This window comes from Lonchura striata, chromosome 2 (assembly GCF_046129695.1).
Source record: "Lonchura striata isolate bLonStr1 chromosome 2, bLonStr1.mat, whole genome shotgun sequence".
Lineage (NCBI taxonomy): Eukaryota > Metazoa > Chordata > Aves > Passeriformes > Estrildidae > Lonchura > Lonchura striata.
Genome location: NC_134604.1, coordinates 10,098,066 through 10,125,957, shown reverse-complemented (window position 1 = coordinate 10,125,957; position 27,892 = coordinate 10,098,066). Strand labels below are relative to the sequence as shown.

Sequence of the window (27,892 nt, the reverse complement as noted above, 5' to 3'; positions counted from 1 at the left end):
CAGAAAATTCTACCAGAAATATTACCAAATGCTGTAATTCTGTGAGCCAATTAATGAAGGAAAAAGTAGTTGTACAAGCACTGAAAGGTTTTACTCTCAGCTAGAGTGTAAGGGTACTTACCAGATCTCAGAGGTCTAGTACTTTTACTGTTAAGTTTCCAATTAACTAATTGACATCAGTTTCTATGAAAATCATGCCTCTTAAGTCCCTCCATGAAATCAAAAGTGTAACATATCATCAATCAAAAGCTGAAATTCATATCTGTTCTCTTTTATGGGTCTGGAGGAGACTGCAAAGTATATGAAAATATGGAAAGGGTTATTCTTTGAATATTCTTAGTGATAAATGTTTGTGAAAACCCTTGGGGTTTGGGTAACCCTCAAAAGATCTAAAGGAACATATGAACTATAATAGAAGGGAATTCAAAGCCCCATGTTTCGAAACAGGTTTTTTAATGTACCCAAACATTCATGTGGAGAAAATCAGAATGTGTTTGAATGTCCCAGGTCTGCAAAGTGCACAGAGTAGAAAGGCACTCCTCTGACAGGCAAAAATCTGCTCACACATGACAGAAACTAATCCTTCATCTTGATTATAAGGAAAGACTAAAATTTTCTCACAGTTTTCACCAGACCCTTGGTGTACTTGCAGGTCATCACTGATCAGGGTGACATAGGGTTCCAGCTGTTTTAAGGTGAATTTCTGCTCGTGCTGATGCAGGGAATCACGTGTGGCACGGCAGACACGGGCTGAGACCCACGGCCCAAATCCTTCTGCAACTGTGATCATTCCCCTGGATTTCTGAGGCTCTGAATGCAGGGCTGAGCCACTCAAATCAGGACTCATCAATCAGTGGCTCTCCCTTAGTTACAAATGCTCTAAAGGCACCCAGTGACCTAGTTTAAACTTAAACCTCATATTCCACACAGACCTAATAGAAAGTAAACTTTTATACATCCCCGAGTGTGATGTGGCTAGGATAGCTTTCTGGGCAAAGAAGGACAAAAATAGAAAAGCCTCATTATATGCCTAACAACAAGGTAGAAAATATACAGATGAAGTTTATGCCTGGTGGGAAAAGGAAGAAGGGGGTGGGTAGATGGAAGGTATTTTGAAGCCTGTGACGGCAGAGTAAATACAAAATATTTATTTATCAGTGTCTCCAATTGACTAGGAGATTTGAGGGACTGGGAGAGGAATGGCAGAGGCTTATTTTAAATATGAACTGGATTGGGTGACTGTCATTTTATGATTAGAGCAGGGGAGACAGGTCTGCAGGAGCTTGGGAGAGCAAAGTGTTTCAGGCAGTTGGTGATTAATTGTACTCTGCTATGCCACATCTCTTTCTATTAAACCTTAGATCGCCAAATCTGTTTCCTAATTGTTTTTGTGTTTCTCAGTCTTCTTTTGTCTTGCATAGGAGTAGGCAATTTCTGTGCCATCAATATCTCATTAAGGTTCCTTGGATCTGAAATGCCTTGTTTTGTTTTTAATTTTGTTTTCCAGGCTTTTTGCTCCATTTTATGACATGGCATTTTTTGTTTGCTCGTTGCGGTCCATTTAGTCTCTGGCATTCCCTTTCCCCAGGTTATAGCTTTATTTGTTTCTCTGCCTGTTGGCACTCGAGGTGTATGTAAATTATTGTTGCATGCTTCAGCATCACCACCTATTGCTCTTCATTTCCCCTAATGACAGTCCCATATGAAGGCTGGTGCCTGCTCAGGTTGTACATGTGTAGAAAATAACTTCAACTCATCCGTGAGGTCTTTTTTAATTTTTCTTATTTTTCTTTCCACCCTCTTTCCTGTTGCTGTTTGCCTCAGACTTGTATTCACGAGGTGAGGAATAGAGCTGCACGCTTTCTGCCTAGGGCAAAATCCCGCTGCCACTCGTGCAAGTAGCAGCTTAGAGGAAAAAGGAAGGGCATTCACACAAATAGCTAATCAAAGGGTTTTTAATGATACTCATTAGGAAAGAAATTCATTAACAAGCCAGCACAGAACATTCCCTGAAGGGAGAGTGATGTTACTTGGTCACATCAAAGTCCCCACCTGACTAACACCTTTATTGCTGTTCATAGTAAGGCCAAGTTAGCAGCAAAATCAGTCGCATTCAGTTCCTGCCAAGCAAAAAGTCATCAAAGCATGGTCATAGAAACTGGATCAATTCTGGTTTTCTAATAAAAATGGCTTTTGAACTTTTCACAGCGATGTATAGTTTAGCACCCACCACTGATGCTTTTGAATTCATACAATTTTGCATTTCCTACCCTTAATTCTTTCCCCTGCTCTTTCTCTCTCTTTTATTTGGGTACCTCTGACCATGTCCACAGTGTTGCCCATGGCAGTGGTGTAGTCCTGCAGCACCACAAACCTCAGCTGGATGGATGCCAGTGCCCCTCTTCCAACAGAAGTCTACCGAAGGCAACCTCATGGCAAGGTTCAGCAGGGAGCCCCTCTGAACTGTGGGCAGATCCTTCACCCAGTGCAGGCCTGCCAGAGCTTTCCCCACTGCCCAGGATAGATGCAACCTCTGAGCATCAGGGATATTGCCAACCAGCAGGTGTAAAACTGCCTTTTATGCTCACACCATTACTTACCTATAAAAGGGACTCTATTTTTCTGCCAACTCATTCCTAGAGATTAGTATCGGTATCTTGGGATGCTCATTTGCTCTGTAAAAATTAGTTTTTTAAATAGACTGGAGAAGAAATCTCACTTTTATTGCATTGCCCTGATACAGTAGAGCTCAGTTATTAGAACAAATTGTAGCAAGCAGCTTCCTGGTTGTTATACTCACATAATTACTACGGGATGCTACATGAAACCCTGCTTCACTCCTATGCTTAGAGGCAAGATCTCCATTTTGCAAGGACAGAGCAAGTTCTATTATGCATTTTACTGCCAAAGGAGGTCAATTAACTTTAATTGGTTCTAATTAGCACTTGCTCAAGCTCTTATATTCTTTACCTGCATCCGAGTGGCTCTCCAAGTGCTGCACAATGGATTCCTGCTTTTGAACACAAAGGAGAATTACTAATGGCATCCTTGAAGGCAAAAGATGCACTGATCAGCATGAATGGAGAACAAATATCAGCACAAATAGCAGACCTTTTTAGAAAAAAAGACCCACAAATATTTTGTGCCCATCTGGCTTTGATCAATTGAACTGAATGCAACTGTGCACCTTGTTGCTTAAAGTTAGAACAATGTAAGTACACAAATGTCATTATTCTTTACCATAACTTCTTTACAGATGAAAGATAAATGCTGGAAAATGCATTGGGGGGGAGGGGGGGGGGGGGGCGCAGTGCATGGACAGTGTTACATCTCTGAAAAAAACCAAATGGATTATTTCAATGGTAGCCAAAACAAAATACAAACAAAAAGAAAAAAAAAATTGTCAAACATACATCTGAAATATGGTTTTCTAAGATTTTTGCACATTGTTTATAAAGTTTTGTGCTGAAGTAAAAGGTTTAAGTTTTGTCATTTTTTGGTTTTTGTTTGTTTTTCCATTCTGCTAAAGCAAGAGGAACAACCTCACTTGCCTAGATGTCAGCATAAGCCATCTGAGTCCTTAGGATGTGCTGAGAATTCAGCAGTGAACTCAGGACTGCCTACAACAGACTGAATAAGGAGCCACATACCAGAAGAGATGCTGCAATGCTGAGCTCTGCTCTAGGAACTTGTTTTCTGCCTGGGTCTTCCTGGATGTAGCTACAGAGTTAAATCAAGTCAGGCTAAAGAGGAATCTAGTCCTCACACCAGCTGTGGAACTCAGAGCTACTTCTCCCCAAATAACCAGTCCATCATGCATGTAGGCATGGTCCTACATCTCCTGTGGGTCCCATGAGATACCTGTGAGTTGTATCTGTTCATTTGGGTGGAGGAGTGTTGGCAGGAAGGAGCTCAGTCCTGAAGGGTAGAGGGGAACAAGCTAGACACAGCAGGGCAGATGTCTGGTGCCACTACTCTTCTGTGTCCCTGGTCCCCCTGAATTAATAAAGCTTTTATCCATATATTCAGCCACTCAATGCATGCAGAGCACCTCCATGGCTCTTGCAGCCCTCATACCAAACACCCCAGATCCAGGGAACAGCATCAGCACTGAGTGCACAGACCACAGCAGGAGAGCACTAAGAGCTGGGGGAGGGCAGTCCCAAAACGTGAGACACGCCTAGGGGAGCTCCATGGTGCCACAAGATCAAAAACCTTCCCTGCCCTGAAAACTCCATCCTCAGAGAAGTGACCTTCCTCTGCGTGCTGACTGCCTGGGATCCACTGGAGCCCACGGAGCCCATGGAGCCATGGGGACTCCTCTGCTGGAGACTCCCGGGGTCGGCAGCCAGGGCTGGGGCTGCACACAGCCTGAGCATCCTCCACTCTCACCAGCTTGGGTTAACCACACACTTCAAACAAAGCACCAGATTAAGTGTCCCGAGGATCTAGGCCTCCTATGGACTTTGGGTAATTAGTTTTGGTACGGAAACCAAAATGAAGCTTATACATATCGTTGCACTGTTCAAAATTGCATGTGAAACTGTGGCAGACTTGGCTGTTTCTAAACCAGTATGTGTTACTTATTTTAGTACTACTTTTTCCCCTTTTCCTGCTATTTGAATTTGCCTTCTAAATGAATTGTCTGCTGCCCACATGGTCTTCAAAAACAATTTATTTTTTAGCTAATGTGTTCCAGATAGATGAAACACAAAACACGTGTTAAAAATTTAAAAATTAAATTAAAAATCCTCCCTCAGCAAACAAGTACCCCCCAGTCTTTACAAAAGGTTGACTTTTTTCTCTCTAGTTCCCCTGCTAAAACTCCACAAGGCCATTAACCATAAAAAAACCCCAAACTGCATAAACTGTAGACAAGCCAAAGGAGCTGCCTGTAATTTTTTATCTTTCTTAGATACAAGTTCCTGCCAAAATCTCCCCCAACCCTATTCCCTTTCCCTTTTCAGTTGTGAGGACTTTTTCTCAGCCTCAGCACACACCTCTTCTCATGGCTGGCAATGCATGGGCTGAGGCAAGCATAAACCAGCATATAATTATTTCAAACAGTCTTGTTTTCCTTTTGCACTTGTGTGCAGTTAAATTAATACACTTAAAAACATTCCACACACTTTATCTTTAGTACTTTTCCCAAGGAATGGTGTTTCTTTTGCATTTCAGGTGACAACCAAAAGGTATTCTAAAGGTTTACTGACTTGGATATGTACCTGAGAAATAAAGGGGAGAAAAAAAAAAAACATCAAGAAAGGAAATGTCTGTTCCTTGCATCACTGAAATGGCTGCCCATACAGCAATACACCACTGAAGCACATGGAAGAATTCATTATTTGGTCCTTCAGCCTTCCTGTATTTAAAATTGAGCCTGTATTCAGCACAAAGATCGAGAAAAATTGACCTATCCATACATTTTGGGGCATTCTGTACTGGGTTGGCAGTAGCTCCACCCGTACCAAGCCCCAGGTGTGAGGATTCAGACCAGGTTTTCCACATCCACTGCTCTGTGGGCTTCAGGCAGAGCCAGCTGTGCCCCTGCAGTGCTTGCCCCACACACAGAGAACACAGCTACAAGCAGAATTTTCACTGGAATAGCTGTATCAGTGTAATTACAGTGGTACAACTGTTCCAGGAGAGACAGGACATTCAGCAGAAACCCCTAGGACAGGCCATGCTTACCACTGGCTCATTGCTTAGTTCAAAAAACAGTGTACAAAATGTTCCTTGTCACCTGTAAGTGGACAGTGATGATTATAGCTCAGTCTATGTTATTATTGCCTGATTTTCCCTGTTTGGGTTTTCACATATTGACTCCTTACTCAAGGTCTTTTAACATAGATTTGAAATGTGAATATGTTTTATTTTTTCCCCAGTAAATATACAATACACACTTCAACAGTACTATTAACCAACTTCTTATGCCAATTAAACTTTGCTGCACTAACAATACCAATGAAACACATTAAGAGGTCATACTTTTTCGTGAACAAACTGTAGCCAATAAACAGTTTTAAAAAAACCAAATTAAAAAACAATTCTAAGTGCTGCCACAACATCCCTTTTCTTTAAACACATTATTCACAATAAATGTTTTCATTTTTTTTAAAAAAGAAGAATACTTCTTTTAAAATAGTAAATTAAATGGCATTTTAAAAAATATGTACTGTGGTTCATTGGAAGTACACTGTATAGAAAAGAGAGATAAAAAGAAAAAGAAGAGACATCACCTGTAAGATAATGGAGACACTTTGCCATACACAACAACACCTTATGTAATATTGTAAGCAAATTATTAATGAACAAAAATGTACAGAAGCAGATGGACAAGTTAGTGAATATCATGGTACTGAACAGCTTTAATACTGACACACATTTACTTTCCAGTGGAAGAGATAAAACACATATTTGAAAGTAATTGGAATGGCTTTATCAACCTCTAATGATACTGAATTTTGAAGAGAACAGAGTGAGTAAGGTGTTCCACCAAAGCTCAGCACAAGCTTTTGAATTAAAAGGGGAAAAAAACTACTATTGGTGACTGAGTTAAATATTTTCCAGAGAATTAAATTTGAACTGTAGTCTGAATAGTCTTCTATTCATATGGTATATACCAAAATAAAAAACATGCATATGTAATTATGCTGCATTCTTTATCTTACTTGAACATTTTTGCACATTTTTAAATTATGCTTTTAACTATAATGTTTTAACAAGCAGGAAAATGGCATATACTCATTGGTCACATATGTAAATAAATTCATATCTTTTTTCCTAAACTTTTTTTTGTTTGTAACTTTCTAAATAACACATCTTGACCTTAAGGGAGCTAACTAGCATTTTTCAATACTCAGTAGTGCTGAGTTATAGCTGATGGCTGGTGTGTTTTATCTTATCATGGAACAAGTTAATGAAATGAAAAGCAACACATATTTAGCATCATAATTTACTTTTCTAAAATTCTGCCATGACAAAAAGTGTTCTTAATACTGGTGAGCTCCAAGGCAAAATATAAAACAACATAGACTGGTTATATGAAAAGGGGATTCAATGGAAACTTGTGTTCATGGTCAGATAACTAACAGAAATAAGCTGTAAGATGCAATATTTAAATTAAGCATCAAAGTAATGGGTGGGTTAGCCATACACAATATTCTGAGAAAAGCTTGAGAATTTATTCTTTGAGATTTGAGAGGTAAAGAAGACTTGGACCAAGTTGTGAAAATTAATGAAGAGACAGGATGCTGTCATTAATGTCCACTTACAGAGTCTGGTTTATTCAAAAAGTGTATAAACATGCGTTATTTCCTCATCATAGTAGAGTTTGAAGCCACTCACTAAAACACAGGTCAAAGATTTCCTTTGCTTATATCAAACTTTTTGGATGTATTGTATTGCCATAAATATACTTAATGCAAGCCAAAAATAATTTGACCATTGCTTTCCTTCCAAAAATGAAACATTTTACTACAAATTTAGTTGATGGAACTTCAGCTCTTTCAGACCTCAGGTATGGAACAAAAAGGGTTGTGTAGACTGCATCAAAACAATTAATGTCATGAATTTCAGTGGTGCAGCTTTATCTTCTATTGTACTGTACATGTATTGGAAAGATGAAATAGGATACTCTGACATTTCAATTTTTTGGAAGCAGCCTGAATATGTCTTAGTAATAAATTGCATTATTTTTACTATGTATTCCTTGTGTTTATATGGTTTGTTTCTCCTGAAAAATCTCTGTCCTTCCTATGCTTTGGGCTGAAGAAATCAATGGTAATAATTCTTTTAAAACTGCAAAATAAAAACAGCTTTAGTGAAACACCTTAAGTTCTTTTGTTTGTAGCAAGGTTTGTTTTTCTTCCCCTTTGCTTAGTGGCATGGGATGGCTAAAAGTAGATACTAAGGGTATCACTCTAGTGAAAGGGTCTAGGCCATCTCATGCTACCTTTAGTTTTCATTTTCACTCTTTAATCTCACACTTCCAACTTCTGACCCCTTCTTAAATAGGAAGAGCAACTATGTTGCTTGTTTTTAAAAGATTTAAATCTGTCTCTAATGTCTTCACTGACATCAGTTTTGCCTGTCACTTTCTCATTTCTACACCCCAATGGAAAACCACCCAACATACTCCTTTACATCCAGCGTTATCCAAAGTAGCTTACAGGATGTAAACCTTCTTCACACATTCAGTCTCTTTTTTCTTCATGTCATGAGGAGTAGAGTTTTGTGCTTATCACCAAATAAAATTGCAGTGCAAACTTTAAACATAAAAGTTACACAATTAAAAGTTAATATATGGCACCACAGCCTATTAATTCACATATAGTACAACAGACCAGTAAAAACAGACATGAATATGAACATAGCTAAAAAGAAGGTGAGCTTGCATAGCAATGCAACAAAAGAAATTATATACAGAAGGAAATCCTTTTAATCCTGGAAGGTGATTTTTTTTCTTTCTTTTTTTATATACTCCTGACAAGGAATAGTTTAAGGTGGATGGTGTATTAAAGAGAAGAACACAAGTAAAGTATCTGTGGGATATGTGTGGCTGTGTGTCTTTACATTGCATTTACAGTTCTTTTAATAGTACATAAATAAAGAAAATGTTCATTGCACTGTTTAGTGTCATCACTTCCATGAGTTCAGACCTGATGGTCCATCAGAGCAGCTTGCAATGTGTCTTCTCAACTACTCTATAGAGAGAAACAAAAGAGAGAGAAAGAGGTTGTAATAAGGAGAAAAAAACACACAAAATAAAGCTTATGGCAATATTACTGCAGCACAGGATGAATATTCAATAGGTTGTGAGAACAGGGTTAATTGCTTCTTAGATTAAAAGCAAGGGATGCTAAAATTTAGCACTTACCAACACCATATCTGAGACTGCACATTTCAGGGTCACCATTAGCTCTCTTACAGCTACGGGGCAGTAACTGCCAGGAGCTGCTGAGGGCTTGACTGCAGCAAGAGGGTGCACACATGCCAGCAGCTCCACTGCTTTTATTACCAATTTATTAAACACACCAGTATGCCGGGGTTTTGATGTTCTTTTTCAAACAACAGAGTCAAGCCTTTGGGTAGCTGGTACTGCCAGCACGTACATAGCATCAACATGGATTGATAGAAAGTTTAACAGATATTGAGTGATAATAGAAAACAAACTTGGAAAACATTTCCCTGCCTTGGGATGCTGAGGAAAAAAGTGGAGGTATAAAACTGAAAAACTGGGCTACACAGTCAAGAAGAGAAGACCTCCATCTAAGAGAATACTTCTCATCAAACAGGAAATTAAGGAGAGGAAATCTGTCATTGGTATTTCCAAGACAAGCACACTACACTTTGCCAAAAAAAAAAAATTCCAAGTTACTAGAATTCCTTCTCAATCTTCCCCATGCTTCACTAGCATTACACACAGAGAGATGTACCATGTAGATAATTTTGGCATGCTTACACAGATTTGAACTGGTCCAAAGCAAGGAACAGAAGGACAACATTTGTTTGCCATCACATGCAATACGCCTCAGAAGGCAAAAAGACCTGGACAAAGCTTAATCTGAATATCACACACAACTTTGTACTCCCTTCACAAGAGATTTATATATTTTTTTTTTTTCTCTTATCTATTTGAGAGTTTGAACTGGAGCTAGAGGTAAACTTACATAATTCACCAGTAAACTGTCCTTGACTGTTTGATCCCACATAGCCTATATCGAGAAGGTCACTGGCATTGCGTTGGTGACCTCCTCGCAAGACTTCACCTTTTCTAGGTCCAGTTGATCCTTTAGAAGAAGATGTTCCTGAAGAGCTGTGGCCACCAGGGGATGGGAAGTTGGGTTTACTATATGGTACGAGTGCCTCTTCTAGAAAAGCAAAACAAAGCAAAAGAAATACCAATAAAAGCCTAGAAGTAGGAATAAACAAGCCATTCATTTATGCACATCATATTCATTCATATCTGTCTTTTTTGTTTGCTTTATAGCATAACAATTTCACCTAAGAAAATACACAAGTAAGAGTTGTATCCCAAGGACAGAGAAGCCAGTATGAATTTAAATCTTGCTTCCTTGTGAACTCCTAAGTCAGTTTGTATTAATTATAAAAAGTCTAGATTCATTATGCATAAGAGACCATGAATCATAAATACTTTAATGAAAATAGGTGAACACGCAATTTCCAAAACAATGAAGCTATGATTAGATTTTTGCTTCAAGCCTACATAAATGTGTTTTTTCCTTTTCTTTAGCTTAAATTATGGCAACATTACCTCAATCACTTTAGATAAGGAACGAAAATATCAGCTAATTTAATTAGCTTCCAGCAACTCAGTAATTTCTAACAATGCAAAGTACACTGACAATTTTTAACTGGTGTTGAATTACATTGAAAAATATTATATTATACATTGCAGTTGTAATATTTGGAGTGGATAAATAATCATGCATCTTGTTTCATGTTCCATTATGAGCAAAAGGCTTACTTTTGCTCACTTGGATTCTTTTTCTGTGAAGACCTGTAATAATGAACTACTTTCAAGAGCAGGATTAATGGCAATAAGGCATAAGACTGTATGTCTTCATATAGCATGAAATAAAACAAGACATCACTTCTGATTAGAGTTTCCTGGAGATATTGTTATAATAATCCAAATCTAAGAAGCATAACAGCAGAACTGATTTAACACTGAAATAGAAGCACTATTCTATTTCTTTGCTGTGTATGATTCACTTTTGCCCTCTCAGAGGCTGAAGAAAGAGATGTTGCTAAATATAGTTTGATTCAAGAAAGAATATGAGTATATATGCCTAACCTCAGACACAGCATTGTTCTTTCTGAAATCAGTAGGATTTCTACTGCTTGAAATTTTCCTTTTTCCAAAGTGAATTTAGACCCAAAGGATTTTCTTTATTTTGGCTTTCCAATTGTCTTCACTCTTAAACAACCTTTTGAGAAGAAATGGACTTTCTTTGACAGAAGGCAGGAACACAATGGGGATGGTTGGAAAGTAGGTGGGGATGGTTGGAAAGTAGGTGGGGATGGTTGGAAAGATAAAGGAGATAAAAACGCTTTTATTCACAAGCTTGAAGCCTTTGCAAGGACTGCAACAGAGGCATAATTAACTTAGAGAAGTGCTAAATGAGAACAAATTTATGGAAGAAACTCGGGATTTCATTTTTTGCCACAAGAGTAGGATGTGGGGATTCCCCATGTGAGCTGCTGTTGAACTGAGCCTGTTTTAAGGTAAATTTGTTGCAGAAGAGGGCAGGCAGCTGACTTCTTTCCCTGCCAAAGTATCTCCCTCTGGTCCTGCTGAGGGACCAGAATATTTGTGCTGCAGGATGTAAGGGCATTATCAGTGTTTTGTGCTATGACTGTGTGCTGTCCTTGCTGAAATAAAAATAAATGCTTGAAAGACACTGAAAATGGCATTTAACAGCCTCAGTCTCTCCTAAATTACGTCACTTGTTTTTTTATATATCAAGACCTAACAATACAGTCAGAAGCAAACCTGGTTTCCAAAGGCTGGCTAAAATATGGAACAGTTTGCATTAAGGCAGCAATAAAGAAAGCAGCATAAATCAGTTTAGCAGAAAGCTGGATACATTTTTAAAGGATGAAAACAAAAGTCACTAGCATAGCAAAAGAGTTGGAAGATGACATATATAGTCAATTGATTTGTTTTTCTAGCTGGTGGACTCAGGATAAGGCCTCCTTCGGGTTCAATGAAATATTGAGGAAAAACAACCATGAATAAATATAAAGTGCATTATCATTATAGAGCATATGGTATGTTAAATTATCTGTTGTGCCCTTAGAAATAAACATAATCCATAAAATAAGGAATTGTGACATAAATAAAGGCTAGGTTTTACACAACATTCTAGCACACGAAAAGTAGTTGCCTCCAGTCCTGAGAATGGGCTCACATTTGTTAAACTCTCCAAACAGTGCCCTATATCCAGGCCTGCAAAGAATATGGGGAGGTTTTGCTGGTGCCTTTTTCTTTGAAATACTGGGCCATTCATTTGAAGATATAATTCTAGCCCCTGTGAAATTAGGATGTGTGAGTAACAATGCTTCTATACCCCAGAAAATAACCCAAAGGCTTTTCCTGTTATTAAAATTATTGTAACCTGGTCTAGGACCACTTTTGTCTGGGTGGGGGAAGCTGAGAATGCCATATATTATGAGCTTTTACTCCAGTTCTACAAGGAAGCCACTGCCAGGAACTCAGTGGTCTTGTTTATACTGAAAGCAACCAGTGGAAACAGAGATCCCAGACTTAGGTATTTTTATTCTATTCAACTTCAAACTAAAGGTCTTGCTTTCAAAATTTCACTCATAGCTTGGTAACATCTGAATGAAACCCCCTAAGTTGCAAATCGTCTACTTTCTGGAAGCTGATAACTAATAATAACAACTTGTGTTTGGAAATGTATTGAACACTGGGATAGAATGGATTTCCAAAGAATATGACATGAATAAAGGAAAAGGGAAGAAGCACAATTAATATTATTAAAACACCCAAATTCAGTGATATAAACCAGCATCACACACAAGAGTAGTCCTTTTAGAATCTACCAGAAATAAGAGTGCAGAGCAAGAAAGCTGCAGTGCAAGAGGCTGGAATGAGAATGCAGACAGAGAGATATGGAGCCCTGGCTCATCTTGTGCACAAACTTTGTGAACTCCTCATACCAGGATAAACTCATAGCATCTCCTAGAGGCATTCTTTTTTTTATGCATAAAGGATATGCCCTTGCTCTTGGCATCCTGAATTTGACAAGAACAGGATACCTCTAACCACTTCAGTGCAGGGCACTGGAAGTGTCAGGATCAAGTTATCTTTGTTTATGGACAGATAAATGCAAGCCCTGCAGGATGGGAATTTTACTACTGTATAAGCTCAGCATCACAGAATAAATGACAAATTCTATTTACACACGTGTGATACAGAGGAAAAAGAAGGTGCTTCTTTCTAAGCAGGTCAGGGAAGCATCCTTAATAATAATAATCCAAGGAAATGAGAAGTGTAAGGTATATTCAGGCTATTTTCTATGTATTTGTACATCTTCTAAACTGCAATTAAAATTGCCATTTCACCAAGCAGCATGCATTTCACACACTATTTTTAAACTGTGACTTCACATTGTGATTTCAGAGCATGAACAGCTACTCACTTGTTTATGGAGCCAACAAATTAGGGGGTTTTAACAGTACCATTATTGTTATTTTTTAAAATAGCAATTGCATTTAAAATATTTAAATTTTAAATACAGGTAGCAGTATTTTCCCTAGGAGGACTTTATTCAGTAAATCCTGTCCCCATGACAGATTTGTCTGCACACTACTCTTCTTTTTATAGTATGTCAGTGGTATTAGTGTGTTAGATTAACAAGGAGATTTAAGAGTGAATACAATCAAGAAAAAGATGTATCATAAGAGTACCTCTAGTGTGACTGTGGAAGTTATACACATAAGAAACAGTGTAACCCTACAAAAAAAACTTTGCACGCAGTATCATTTTTTGTTTAAATCTTATTTGTCCTCTTGTATCACTCTAATCAGCACTGCACTGGGATGAAATGATTAATGGGTTAAAGAAAACGCCCTAGGATAAACCAGCAGCTTTTACTTGAGGTCAGGCTGAGAGAGGGAAATGTGAATATTGCAGAAATCCAACTCCAGCCTAACATCACCTCCTGTGCACATTTGTGCAGACCTGAAATCCATTTAGGTGCTAAAGTCAGCTTGGGGCAAAGTGCAGGTCCTGTATGAAAGTGAAAACCTATGCTGTCATCTTGCTGGGCTTAAGAGATGAATGCTACTTTGTCATAGCCTGGGATAAAGAGAAGAGAGGGTTTTTAATGCAGCTGAAAGGAATGTCAGTAGCTCAGAAAGATCAGCCTTCTTGCAGACACGTAAAAGCTGCTGTCAACTTGGAAGCAGGTTGAAAGAACTGGAAAATATGGCCCTATATCTATAAATAAATATACCTAACAAAAGATACTCTAAAAATCTCTCTCTTTCCCTGCTGGCTGGAAACTTTTTCTATTTTCTCCATCGCTACGCTTGAGAACATTATTAATTTCCAAAACACTGCAAAGAATGCACCGAGTCAGGCGCTAATGAGATTTCATTGTTGCAGGAGGGGAGATAGCTAGATCACAAGCTCTCGTTTCACTTTGGCTTTCCTCATTTTCCAGCCTGACCCTGGGCAGTGCTCTCCCAGAGAGGTGTGAGGTGATCCTAGAGCCCTGCCAGGCACAGAACCCCTCGGCAGAGGGGTGGAGCAGCCTCGGCTGGTGCGGCGCACACGCACCTGATCCGAAGGCTTGTTTGTGTTGGGCTTTCCTGAAATCCTCTTGGCGGTCTGTAGAGCTTATCCACTCCTGGGCTTGCCGCTGCCACTCTAGTGATGTCCTAGCAGGCCGGTCCAGGGAGCTCTTTGAGTCATCTACGTTGGCTGCTGCGTGCTGCCTCTCCAGAGAGCTCCCCTTCCTCTCGGCAGAGCCTCCGCGCTGGCCGGGCACTATGGGCTGCCTTAAACCCTGACCGGGGGGCGGGTCGGGTGGTGGTGGAAGATCTAAAAAATGTGAATAAAATTCAGGTGAACTGATTTTTTTTTTTTTTTAAGTTGAAACAGAAGGTCTGTTTTCGACGCTGAAAAGTGCCTTGCAAATGGTACGAGCCACTAAATCGTTTGATTTTGAAAGGAGGAAATATTACGCTAATCAGAAAAGGGTTTTGACTTCTGCTAGCTCTTTATGCTGGTTGCTGTGTTTCTACCTCTTTCTAACTTCCATAAAAATCCATAGACTCTGAGCCCTGACTTACATGCATGGGATTTATTTTCTGTGGGGTGTACTCCACCTGTTTTGTTCTTGTAGCAGCAAGGAATTACAAAAGGCTGTGCAAAACTGACCCGTGCCAGTTGACAATTTCCCTCTACCCTACTGGGGCTCGCTTCATCCTGTTCTTGGTCTATGCTTTCAGCTCCAGGTGTAAACTCAAAATATCATATAGAACTTCATCAAAATGAATAAAATGTCACAAATATTGGGAAAACGTAGTTGTGAAACCTACTGTCATTAAAAAAGCATCAGTACATCTCTGACCAATGTGTTTAAATGGAACCACCAAATAATTTTAGTCAACTAAATAAGAGCTGGACTCTTCAGAGAATAAAGGATGGCCACTCTTAAGTTTAGCAGTCCTGCAAATATAACCAATTAAAACACAATTTCAGCTAACAGAAAGACAATTGCTTGGTCTCTGACAACTTCTGTCCTTTTCAAGTTTGTGACTTGGACTACTAAGATGCTTGTAGAATTGAAGGTCAACCTTCTAAACACATTTGTGGGGCCAAAAGTGCACTTTTTTATTAGTCCACGACCCAAGGTATTTATAGACTCAGGATAATTCTAATTCTAAATGCACCTTTTTATTAGAAACAATATGATAGACTCACAATAGTCCAGAATATTAAAAAAAAAAAAAAATCAGAAAATAGAAGCACCTTTAGTATCATAATGAAAATTTTTCTATATCATATACACATTTTTTACAAGGAACACTTTTTGATAATTCTGGTTTGGGGCAATGGATAGCCCAAATAAATATCTGCAGCCAAACCAACTTCACAAAAACCTATGTAATAGATTTGTGTCTGACCTGTTTTCTAGTCCTTTCTATCTACTGTGTTGTGAAGATTTACCAAGGAATTGAACTTGGCTCAGTAACAGCCATGGAAAAGTAAACTTCTGCTTTGCCTGCAGGGATGTCTGATGTTTATAACTCTAGTGCAACTGAAATGAATTTTATAAATTGGTCAGGAGGCCTTTGGAGGGAGTTTCTTTCAGAGTCTCTAATCCAGCTTTATATAATGCTACACAGAAATTTTTTCTTGTCCTTGCTGTTAGAGATGATACGTATACCTCACATATGGAGCAGAAATGCTTCCAAAGTCACTGGGATGTCATTCCAGTCAACTGTCTCTTACAGATATATGAGATGTTCAGGTCATTTGTGTTTTCAGGAGAAAAAAGTTGTACCCAGTGATGCTCCTGTGCCTTTTCTCACAGCTGCAGTGCTATGCCCCAGATTAAGATAAGCACCCTCTGGCAAGAGTAGCCTTTTAATAATCTGTCAGAGAGCTTGCTTTATGTTCAGCACTAATTTATTTGAGAAATTTTTTGTTATGAATATAGATGCGACCTTTCATGACAATGACTATACTTGAGTTACTGTAGGTGGAAGCAGGAGGGTATGGGAGCTTGCCAATGCTAAAATTGCTTTATAGTGCTGGCTTCCAAAATGGCATTTCTTATAATTGATTTTATTGCGATCATAACCAGTTAATGTACAGAACCACAACACTGGCATCTGCTTATGCAATCTGAAATAGAGATCACTGAAGTCATGATTTATAAGCACTTTGTGGAGATGCATTGAATCCAATAAACACAGCCATAACATGACATGGGACTATGCAATTTTCCCAGATAAAATATTTACCGTTCAATATAAGTAAAATTTTCAAATAGTAGCATAGAAAAAAAAGGTTAAAATTATTGCAGTATTAAACTTTAAACAGACTACCCTACTTCAGAAATTGCTGTCTAATATGTGTTATTAATTAGATACTTAAAAGGAAAGAAGACTTGTACTTAAACTAGATGCTCTAGAGCTGGCTGCAGCTCCTGGGATTACTGTAGAGTTATGGTGTTGATCTACTGTTAACCTGATTATTCCTTTTATCCGTCCACAAAACAAGCATAAAAACTGACATGCATAGAAGTGAAATGAAACACCATGTTTGCAAATTTCCTTGAGTGCTTTAAACTATGGATGAGTTGAAGAGAAAAATAAAATTTATCTTGTAATGAAGCTTCACAGGATTCTAGAAGAACTACAGGTACTTTGGAATTAACATAAATTGGCTCTGGCCTGAGTTCAAACTTACTGAACTGTGTTACAAGTGTCTGAGAAGATCTGTAAGAATGGTTACTAATTGTAGCCAAACTTCACCTGACTAAACTGTTTCTTCACCTCCTTACTCAGGTTGACAGCCACAGTAACACCTACCTGTCCTTTTTAATAAAATAAGCTGGAAGAGAGCTTCATTTGGAAATGTGGCTTTGATTTGCTCTACAATTTACATCCTGCTTTGTAAATCTTGTGCCTTAGTAGATAACTAAATATTTTCTGCTCTCTTGCCTGGGTTGATCAAAAGATCCCATCTGGAGTCATGAGTTTCTTCCTCCAACACTATTGAGAACAGTTTTGCCTTGCCTTGGCTTTCCTGTCCCTGCTAAAGGGGTAACAGATGTCAGCTGGGTTAGAAGTCCCAGATCCTCAAGGAATACTGATTATCCACAAAGGCAATCATGTCAATAATTCCATCATGTCAATCCCTTCAGAGAAGTTCTGAATTTAGAAATGTAGGGAGCTCAGTGGGATTTTCAGTGAGGATACCCAGAGTGGCAACACTAAGTCACCCTACTTCCATCTAAGTCTCATTTATCCTTCAGGTGGTAGGGAAAATACCTAAAAGCCTGCACAGAGCTAGAAACTTTCTAGGTCAGTAGGATGTCATCCGGACTTTCATTCTGAAGCCTGTAATGGCAGGATTATCAAACCTACAAGACAGTTCATAAGTACATTGGTGGGGAGGTGATGGTCTTATTGATTTAGTAATGGAAGGATTGTGATTGAGGAGCTGTAGGACATCAGAGTGCCTGATAAGGGGGAGATGGATATTCAGTCTGGGATTACTCCAGCCCTTCTTTAGAAGGCAGAGTGTTAGCTAAATGATTCAGGCACCAGTCAAGGTTTGGCACAGCTTCTCATTATTAACTGGAAAAAGCAGCAAGTTAAAGAACCTATAAGGACACACCTTTCTATCTGTGTCAGTGATTTCTTCTCATAGGAGTGATAATTACTGTGACATTTAATAAGTCTCTGAAACACTTTCTAGCATCAGAAGGTAAGTATTTTCTCAACATTAAAAATTATTTTTAATACACAGAAGAAAGTTAGTAGGAAGGCATGGTAACACAAGTCTTATGTTCCAGATCTCCTGTTCAAACCCTAAGCATATTTCCCTTCTGCCTCCTCTTTGACTTTTTTTTTTTTTTTTTTTTTGCATATCATGCTCAGTTAAGGAAGGGTTTTTAATTTCAGTCACACAGATACCGTGCTGCGAACTACATGACAGATTCCACTGTTTTGCTATTTATGACTACATTTTTTCTAGAAAAAACAAATTATTTCTTGAGCACTAGCATTAAAACCCTCCTGGGGTTGTCTTTTTTGTGTTGTTTTGGTTTTGGTTTTTTTTGGGGGTGTTTTTTTTATGGTGGACTGTGAACTCAAAATGAAAGTTTTGGCCATCTGAGGGGTTTATAACATATTCTTCCTCTGTGGATGTGCTGTTTTCTCCACAGTATTTCAGGATGTGGAAGTGAAAAAACAAGCTGTACAGCAAGACAAATATGAAGACTCCATCTAGAGTCAGTCTCTAGGGGCTTCTGACTTGCAGCTGAAGGAAATGAAGAAGTGGGGTTTTAGGGGATTTGTGTGGATTGCTGTCAAAACTAAGCATGAAGTTGAGCCCTCAGATGCTTACATGGTCTGAGATGTGTGTGCTATGTGTTAAATATTACAGTTTCTTAGGTCTTTTGCACTGTCCCATATGGTTACCGTTAACAAGGGGGAAGCACTCGGGATGTGTATGGGAATGGGCAGAGAAAGCTGGAGCTTTCTTGGTCAATGAAAATTGAAAATGACAGACATCCGGTATGTGATGAGACTTAAACACAGGATACCAGGACTCATCCAACCTGGGAATTTGAAAACAACTGGCAAACCAAGTATAGTCTCACAAGACAAGTCCAAGAGGAAGCAGTTATAAGGGAATGAATTTGAGACATCAGAAAAAAACAGAGAAAATGTATAGTGATGTTTTTCACAGAAATCAGGATGGCCCAGGGCTTAATGGACTGACCTGGATTAGGGCTTGGTATTGCTAGACCTATCCGAGGCTCTCCTGCTTCCTCTTTCTAGCTATAGCTTAAGCACAGTGGTATTGTCTGTCTCTGTACAGTTCATTGTAATATTCCACAGAAAGCACCCAGTTACCATTTTTAATTTCTGCAAACCAGAGATTCCTAAATTCAGTTGTTTACATACATGCAGGTGGCAGCAGTAATTTCTAGCTTCCTTAATTAACAAATGATCTTTTGAAAATTTAACTATGACTCAGACTTGACATTACACTTTAATGACTCATATTCAGTAGGAGTTGAAGCGGAAAACTGTACCATTTGTGTTTGTTTGTTTGTTCCTGTGTTAATACAGGATGGGAACTGTTCCTCTATTGCTCTAGGACATTATAAATTTTTGCAACATATAGCAAGAACTTTAACTAGGTTTGTAAAAGACAAATATTAATCAAATGGCATCCAAAAGCTGTTATGGTTATTGCCCATGCCTGAGAGGTTGAAGGAAATAGTATATCATTGGTATTCTGATTTAAATATATGAAAGAAATTCTGGTAAGATTAGTATTTTATTTAGGATAAATACAAAGTAATAGGAGTTTCCTCTTTTAAAATGAATCTTACAATTGGATCTCTTTCACCAGTTTAAACAATGCCAAATTTTATGAAGGAGTTACTCTCTGAGGAGCCCCACTTCCATCTGTCTCATGACCTGAACTGGATCTCCATTAATTTTCTGGTATCCCCACTATTGTAAAATACTTCTGTAGCAACAGTATTCAGAAGCAGAAGGATTACTGTCCACCATATTAAGTGCACTACAAACTCACATGTACACAGAATTTGTGGCCTAAGATGCTCATAGTTCAGGGTGACAGGATATGACACTCAGAAGGGTTACAAAACATGTACAGCAAGAGTATGGCGAGCACTACAAGTGACATCCATAACCTTCTAGTTACTACTTCACAGACACATCTATCCAATGGATCTGTGTGATAGACAGGCCTCTGTAATATATCCACAAGGGGAGGGAATTAATGTTTAAAGGAACTTTGATCCATAGGAGCAGAATTTAAGCTACTTTAAGCTTTTTCCACAAATAATATCACAGGGAAAATAAGTCATAGAGGAGGAGGTGTAACAATAACCCCTTTGGTGAACGCTTCAACACCTACAGGTGCAAGGCCAAGGATCAGAAGAAATGAGGGGGAGGTAGCCAGCTGGCCACCTTCCTACCCAGTCTTCCTCAAAAACTAACAGGTACTAATTGTGTCTTTTGCCAGACTCAAGAATGGTAGACAAAGAAAATGGAAGAAAGATCTGATCTTAAGTATTAGAAGAGCAGAACAGACATGCCTGAAATTTCCAGATGGGAAGCAGTTGTAAGAGAGAAGTGGAGATGTAAAAGAGGGAGACACAGTCACTGAGGTCAGTGGATGTCAGGACTGAAGCAGCACGGACAAGAGGTGAGGCAGAATCATGGGAAAACATGACACGTGTCGCTGTAGCTGTTGGGTGTCTGTCAAAACCAGCACAAACCAAAAAAGTCCTGTGGGATTCGCTCTCCACTTCTCCTTAGAAATTCATGACATACAGCTACTGCTAGTGGTGGCTACTTCCATAAAATGTAAAATTACTCACAGGCCATTTTTCAATGTCAACACATGTGCAATGCAGTCATTTTGGGGTAAGATTTATACTGAGATCTGAGAAACCCTAAGAGATGATGCCATGTCCAGAGCAGAAATGGGGAAAGGCTCCTCCAACACTCAGCCAAGCCCAACACTGTTAGAGTTGCAACACTGCTCATGTGGCAAGCTGGGGACTCCAACTCCACCAAAGCAGTAATTGATATTCCTGAATTGATATTCCTGAAAAGATGCCCAGCCTTCTCCTGCTGTGCTCACCTGCCTGTTGCAGGTTTTCCTCCCCCAGCACTCACCGTCCGTGATTCCCTCCCGGCGATGAGGCAAAGGGGGCTGCTCCAGACGTCCGCCCTTGTGTTTCTTCGTGGGCCTTGGCCTCTGACCCTGATTGACAGCTGCACTGGTGTTGCTGTCAGTAGAAAAAGGACTGCCTGGCCGAGGTCTCTGAGAGGAAGAATATGCTTTGCCTAAAGAGAAAAAAAAAAAAAAAAGAGAGACAGAAACCAGATGAAAAAATGCTATTGCCTTGAAACGCGCTGTTCTATTAATGTCTGCTCTGAAACATTAAATCAGGTCTAATTCTCAGAGGCAGGCAAGTGTCCCCTCAAGGTACCCACTGATAACAACTGCTTTAAGACACACCACAACAAGTGAAGTAGAGAAACTTGGCATTCTTTTGTCTTTAACTTTTATAATTAAAATTATTCCATCTGTTGTGATAAAACTACTGTATGCCATCTAACTCCTACCTGCTCTGTGTGCTGAACAGATGTGTCATAACAACTCCTCAGCCTTGAACACGGAGGGAAAACAGTTCTGCAATCATATCAAATTTATCTCCTCCTGCCTTCCACTTTCATGTTTTCTGAGCCAGATCCTCATTTTAGGGGCTCCCAGATGCACTGTATAGCTGGAGTAACTCCAGCGAGATAAATGTAACTAATTTTGCAAGCTATGTAGCATTGTAATACTGTATACTTAAGGACTCTCTTTTCTCAAGAAATAAAAATGGAGGTACATTTAAATGCTAAAATTTTACAGTTAATTTTACTTTGACTTTTTAAAATATATATTCTGACCTCAGATTTATTCATGTATTTTTATATCTCTTATACACATATATATATATGTGTCTATATATATATATATATATATATATATATATATATACACACTATTCAAGCTATGTGATTTTTCTTAAAGAAATATCTTTGGTGCTGTTCTATGGAGCAGATGATTAAAGACTCAGAATTTAAAGAGCACAGTTCATTTAACACATTCACTTCCTCTTATTCTGATATTTTTATTTTGTTAACTGGACCTAATATTTAATTATAACTGATGAAAACTAAAAATCCCCATCTTTGACTTTCTTTTGTTCATGTGTATGTCATTCCTGCGAAATTTTGGAGATGCTAACATCTTAATTAATTTAGAATTTATAATTAAAATTCTTACATATTTTAATGCTATCTGCAGTTCAAAATGCATAAGCCAGTCTGAAATTCTGTTCCTTCAGTGCTGCTGTAGGGCCAAATGGTGCAAAAGGTGATAGAAAGTGGCAAAATGGGTGATTTCTATTTTTCTGGTCAACTGGGCCCATGATAGAAAGGAGGTCTTTTTATCCTCTGGTTAACTTAGACCATGGTCTACCCTGCAGTGGGTTGTTTTCTAGTAAACTCTTCCAACAGATGTGCTTAATTCCAACATGCTGTCACATACAACCTGATCTAGAAAAGCCTAACTGGGAGTAATATGCAACTCAGCATCCTATTTTAAACATTCTCAGTGCCAAGAGGGCAAAGTGAAAAAGTAGCCGTAATCTCTCTAACATGTTGTTTCACATTAATGTGAAAATGTTAGGATAATATTTCACTATTTGACTTCAGAGATTTTGTGACTATCTCAGGCTTGGTCTTCTACCTTCTGTTTTGCACCATGAGGAGGTCACAGCTTGTCCCCAGCTGCCCATCTGTGCCAGCTATCAGAGGTTACCATGTTTGAAGCCCTCATTTGGACATTCCCTTAACCTCCTCTACCAAAAAAAAACCACCAAAAAAACCCCAATTGAATTTATATAGTCTGGAAACAATGGCTTTGCTAACCTAGCTCATTTTAACTGAAATTGGGTTACAGAACACCCGCCCAAGCAGCTAATTCTGGAGCTGGGAGAAAGCAAGGAATAAGCATTTGGGAACATTAACCTCTATAGCTGGCACAGCTGCAGCCAGACAAAGACAAGTGATCAAGCCCTTTTTTCACTGATAAGGATAACATAGCAGATGAACACAGATGAAATATTAAGATTTCATTTAAAAATTTTAAAAAAGACTCCTAATGCAAAGAAATTCAGATGTGAGCCTGAAATTCCATCCCAGCTCACAGCATGCTGCACAGATGTTTTGCAAAAATAAACTCACAACATGCAAATGCAACTAGTGAGTGGAGGACACAGATTCTTCACACTTACTCTTTTGAGTAAAGAAACGTGATTATTCATTCAGAATGCTGGTTTTAAAAAGAAATATACACCAAACATTCTCTTTTATCCCTTCACAAAAATGAGGCAAAATAAATAGCACTGACCTAAATCATAAATGGGGCAAACAGAAATGATGTGCAGACTCCTATAGCACATTTTTCAATGCACTTAATAACTGATCACAGCATCTTGTATTTGTATGCAGCCCTGCCAGTAAGACTGCTGAGCATTGTCAGACCTTCTGCAGCAGATTTAGTGTGTTTAAGTGGAGACAAGGATGAATCCACTAATTCTTGATTTAATTTCCCAAGGGTGTTAAAAAGGAAAGCTTTTTTAACTTCATGGCAAATCACATGATGGCTTCTGGAAACTGGAATCAAAGTGTCTGGCAGGAGAGACACATTGCATCTGGATTCACCAGTGCCTCTCCTGCTTGGCAATCAAACATTCCCACGTGAGGCTATCAAGCTGGACACCTCCTTTAGTATCTACCACTGGGAGTATTTCACAGCTGTTCTCAATGGGTGGAAATAACTGTCCAGACTGCAGAGGAATAAAGAGTCAGGACCTTCAGGCTCCCTTCAGAGCAGTGAGCAGGATAAGCCTGCTGCTCCTGCCCTGCCAGGTGACACGTCCTGATGACACTGCAGGGAGCACGGGGAGATTTTTTTGCAGTGAGCAAAAAATACCATTTGCTGAGGTTTCTGTGAGGAAAACAAGGGAGGGCTCTTTATTTGCATGCAGGTTTCTATTTAAATTCCATTTTGCCTGCTGGATCATTAAGAGAGTAAGAGGGTAATAATCATGGAGTCTCTACCACAACCACTGGATGGATCCCTTTTTGTACCCTGTGTTCTAATGGCCTGTGAGGATTCACACACATACTCACTTTTAGTGCATTTGTGACCTAATCAAGATGGGAAAATACAACTGACAAGAGGGCTCTCATCTTTTCACTGTAATTTCCATTCACATAGCTACAATAAAATATTTATTTGAAAGTGCCTGTGTTTGTGTGTCCATTTACTTCTGTTATGGGCATGTTTGTGGTGGAAACTGCACTTCTCAAAGGTTTGATACAAGTGACAGTAATTTTGACGAATCTGTGCGTTAACTTTTACTGGAGCAAACACCACTGAAAAATAAAGGTTGGAAAAGATTTGCTCCTTTCATTCAGAATCGACTCTTCAAGGAAAACATATTTTAAGCTATAGTTTGGCCAGATGTATCCATACTAGATAAGTTAAAGTGTACATAAATTTATGAGTTTTCTTGGTTTAGTTTGCTTTCTTATTTTTTTTTTTTTAAGTGATAAGACAGATTTCTCAATTTTCCATTAACAGAGGGAAACAACTGAGGGCTTCAGCTATGGTGAAATAATCTTTTAAGGATGCCTATGTCTGCCCAAAGCCAGTGGTAAAAATCACAGTGATTTGAAAAAAGCTGGATTTTTGGACTTTGCCATCAACTCTTTCCTTTATTCCTAATGTTCCTAAAATGCAGTTCTTGCCATGAAGTTATTGCATGCAGAGAGCCTACAGTTTCCAGCCCCAACATGTGAGACTTTCTCTTAAATGCACACATTTTACTGAAGGAGAGACTTCATACCAGACTAATAGTCTAAAAAATTTAAATTACAGGAATATTATGGGACATGTCATCTGGGATTAGCTGAGGAAGTATAACAAAAAATATTACTCAAGTTCATACTCTGCTATTAGATTTGTGGATTTAAATAATTAGTTATTGTTGCTATTTTGACAAGACTAAGGAAATGCAAATGTATCCTTTTCTTACCAGAATAAAGATAATATTTCTTTATATTTTTAAATAGAAGAAAACCTCATGGATATTTAAAAATAACTAAAATATATTTAGTTTTCATTAATTAAGAAGATTGGCTATTTTCAAATGTTATATCCACTTTACCTGTGTTACATTTTACTTGGCAGATTCAGTTGGCATAACCAAAATTAAATGTTATCAAAATACATTAACTTATTAATGAAGGATTTTAAAATCAGCTATTAATTAAGCTTTAAACAGTTTGTACTGTTAACAATCAAAGCACACCAATTCACCCCATGCTCAGAAAAACTTCACAGAAAAACACACTTTTGCAGGATGAAATGCAATAGGAGAGCACGGATGGAGGTAACAGTTTAAACATGATGTTCATCACTGGAAATGTGAATGATTGTGAGGAGATTTTTCAGAAAATGAAATCATCAAAGGCTGCAAGGCAGAATTAGTAATTTCTTCACCGAAATATTAAATGAGCATATGTCAGTAAATCTAGAACAGAGTCAGCACTGAGGGGAACTGCAGCAGACCAAAGGTGCAGATTAAAAACTTGCGCTATTCACTATTTCAAATCACTAGAAACGAAACATAATGCGAGGTTTCATTTCAAATATGAAGAAATATCTCAATCCACCTTATCCCATGCATGTTAGGCAAGTGTGAGATGCAGTTTCACGGAGAGGAAGATAGGCAGAGACACCCTTCATGCAGAAAGCATCAACTTGGAGTCTACAAACCTGTTCTTGTCAGGCTGGTTCCATCCAGCCTAAACCCAGCTTTATCTGCTGCTGCAACCAGAGCTTGTGCAAAAGTGCCGCTGGTAAAGATGGAGTCATCTGAGGAGCTACCTACACTAGATCTATGACTAGAAAAGTTACGGTCCTCATCAGACGCAGAACCCCATCCATTTACCATTGAACCTAAAAACAAATGTAGGGGGCTAGTGAGTGGTGCACATTTGATATTTATTCAACTAAAGCTTAAAGACCCACTTAATATGTCCTTTCTCAACAGGATACCCAAAATTCATTTGATAGAGCTTGGTACAGAAAAGCAAAATTAATCTAAAGCTTAAAGACCCATTTATTGTGTCCTTTCACAACAAAAACCCCAAAGTTTATCTGCCAGAGTTTGGTACAGAGCACTATCAGAGCTAGGCGGGATTTCATTCATTGCTTTCTCCATGTAGCTTTGCTCCTGTAAATAAAATAATACATTTTCCCTACAAATGCAAAGGGTCCACAGTAAATTCTTTTCAAAATGAATGTTTTTTCCCTGTGATTGAATTGAATGCGACCAGTTTTGTTTTTGTTTTACTTGACTTGTTACAAATCAGGATCTAGTTTGATATTTGCCAAATCAAGTCTTAATTTTGGACTACATATATGTAATTCTCTGTAGATATGGCTAAAGTCAGACCAGAGCTGGGCTTCAAGGGCTATTCTGACAAGATTGGCCTCATGTAATTTTATCAATCAAAACCTTAAAATAAATGAGCAGTTGTAATGGTCTGAAAATAGCTGATCTAAAACACCTCACTCTAGTGGATTAAAGTAACTTTTTTAAAAGGTTAGAAATAATTAAGATTCAAGAGCAGAGCAAATTTTACACTGAGTCAGTTGCTAGACAGCCATTGGCCCCGTGGTACGTTCTAACTATGGATTACCACCACTGCAGGAGAGGAAAATGATAACAACATCATAAAAATGCAGTCAGAAAACCAGATACCAGAAAAAACACATGAAAGAAATGTAGAAATCTTGAGATAACTAAAATATAAAGAGCAAAATAGACAAGGAAGGATAAATCTTATTTGCTCTTTGCTTATTTTTTTTTGTTTTTTTTTTTCTGAAGCACGAATCAAGCATCAATCAGCTACCCATCAATTTCAAAAGGTATTGCTTGGTTCAATTTTTTTTTTCAAAGTATTGTAATTCTGGTTTTTTCAGGGTTTCAGATGGAGATGGTGACATTCTGTACTTCTAAAATGTCCCAGGGTCATTCAGCACCGTGGAGCAGGAGGCAAAGGGAAGAGCCAGCAGCAAGAACTTTACCAAACCCAGGTGAGGAGCGGAGCCACAGAGTGCTTTTGGGACCTGAGCTGCTGCATGGCAGTGCATGGTGCTGTGTGGATACCACATGTTGTTCTGAGATAGTACAGGCAACATACCCATCTCAAAATACCTGAAATGTGCTTTTTAGCAACAGCTGTATGTTGGGAAAAAAAAAAAAAAAAAAAAAAAAAAAGCCCAGTGAACCTGTGAGAATCTGCAGAGGACTGGTTTTCAAAGACATGAAGACATGTGTTTAGGGATGCATCATGGCCCTGACTTTACTCAGCAGAGCTGAATTTCTGTAAATGCACATAAAACGTGTAGCAGTACAGTAGCCTTTTTAAAATCAATGTCCAAGAAAGCGTTGCTGTGTTTAAAATTGTGAAGTAGTAAATCAATAACGACCTGCTTATTAGTTAATTGATAGGCTAATTAACTAATGGTGGTGTCAAACATTAAAAATGTCCTGCAAAAATAGGTCATGGGTGCAATTAATGAATCTGGAATTCAGTAGCATGCTGCACCACAAAGCCCAAGAACAGTGGATTATTTTGTGATGCTGCAGTGACCAAATCTTTTCATGTCAGAGAAGTGGCAGGCTATAATAACAAAAACCTGTGCACTCCTCAGATACAAGAAAAGAAACCAAAGAGGTCAGTGGAGGTCTGACAGGCAGGAAGTGTGTTAAGTGCAACAGAAAGTGACAAGAGTTTGATTCTGCTTGCCAAAAGCACACATAAAATTGTTATTTTCCAAACAGACTCGACCTGATGCAGACAGATGTGAGGGAGCCCAGATAACAGCAAGGGAAGGCTAAAACTGAATTTCTTCTGAGAAGACGTTTTCTGAACTAACAATCAAAATATGATAGGACATCATAGAGAATGAAGA

At 38.6% G+C, this 27,892-nt stretch overlaps 1 protein-coding gene across 6 annotated transcripts in view; it reads right to left on the bottom strand.

The window, feature by feature from the left end:
- Positions 1 to 1,939: 1,939 nt before the first annotated feature.
- ROBO2 (roundabout guidance receptor 2) overlaps positions 1,940 to 27,892 on the bottom strand; it is an 857,210-nt gene continuing 831,257 nt past the window's right edge. For 3 of the 6 annotated variants that reach the window (XM_021532362.2, XM_021532366.2, XM_021532364.3), the window contains 4 exons: positions 20,959 to 21,129; positions 14,333 to 14,596; positions 9,672 to 9,872; positions 1,940 to 8,705 (listed from right to left, as the gene is read on the bottom strand). In XM_021532362.2, the coding sequence (XP_021388037.2) occupies positions 8,704 to 8,705; positions 9,672 to 9,872; positions 14,333 to 14,596; positions 20,959 to 21,129 (638 nt within the window). In that variant the 3' untranslated portion in view covers positions 1,940 to 8,703. The remainder of the gene's footprint in view (positions 8,706 to 9,671; positions 9,873 to 14,332; positions 14,597 to 20,958; positions 21,130 to 27,892) is intronic. The other 3 variants (XM_021532367.3, XM_021532368.3, XM_021532365.2) reach the window with 2 other exon arrangements.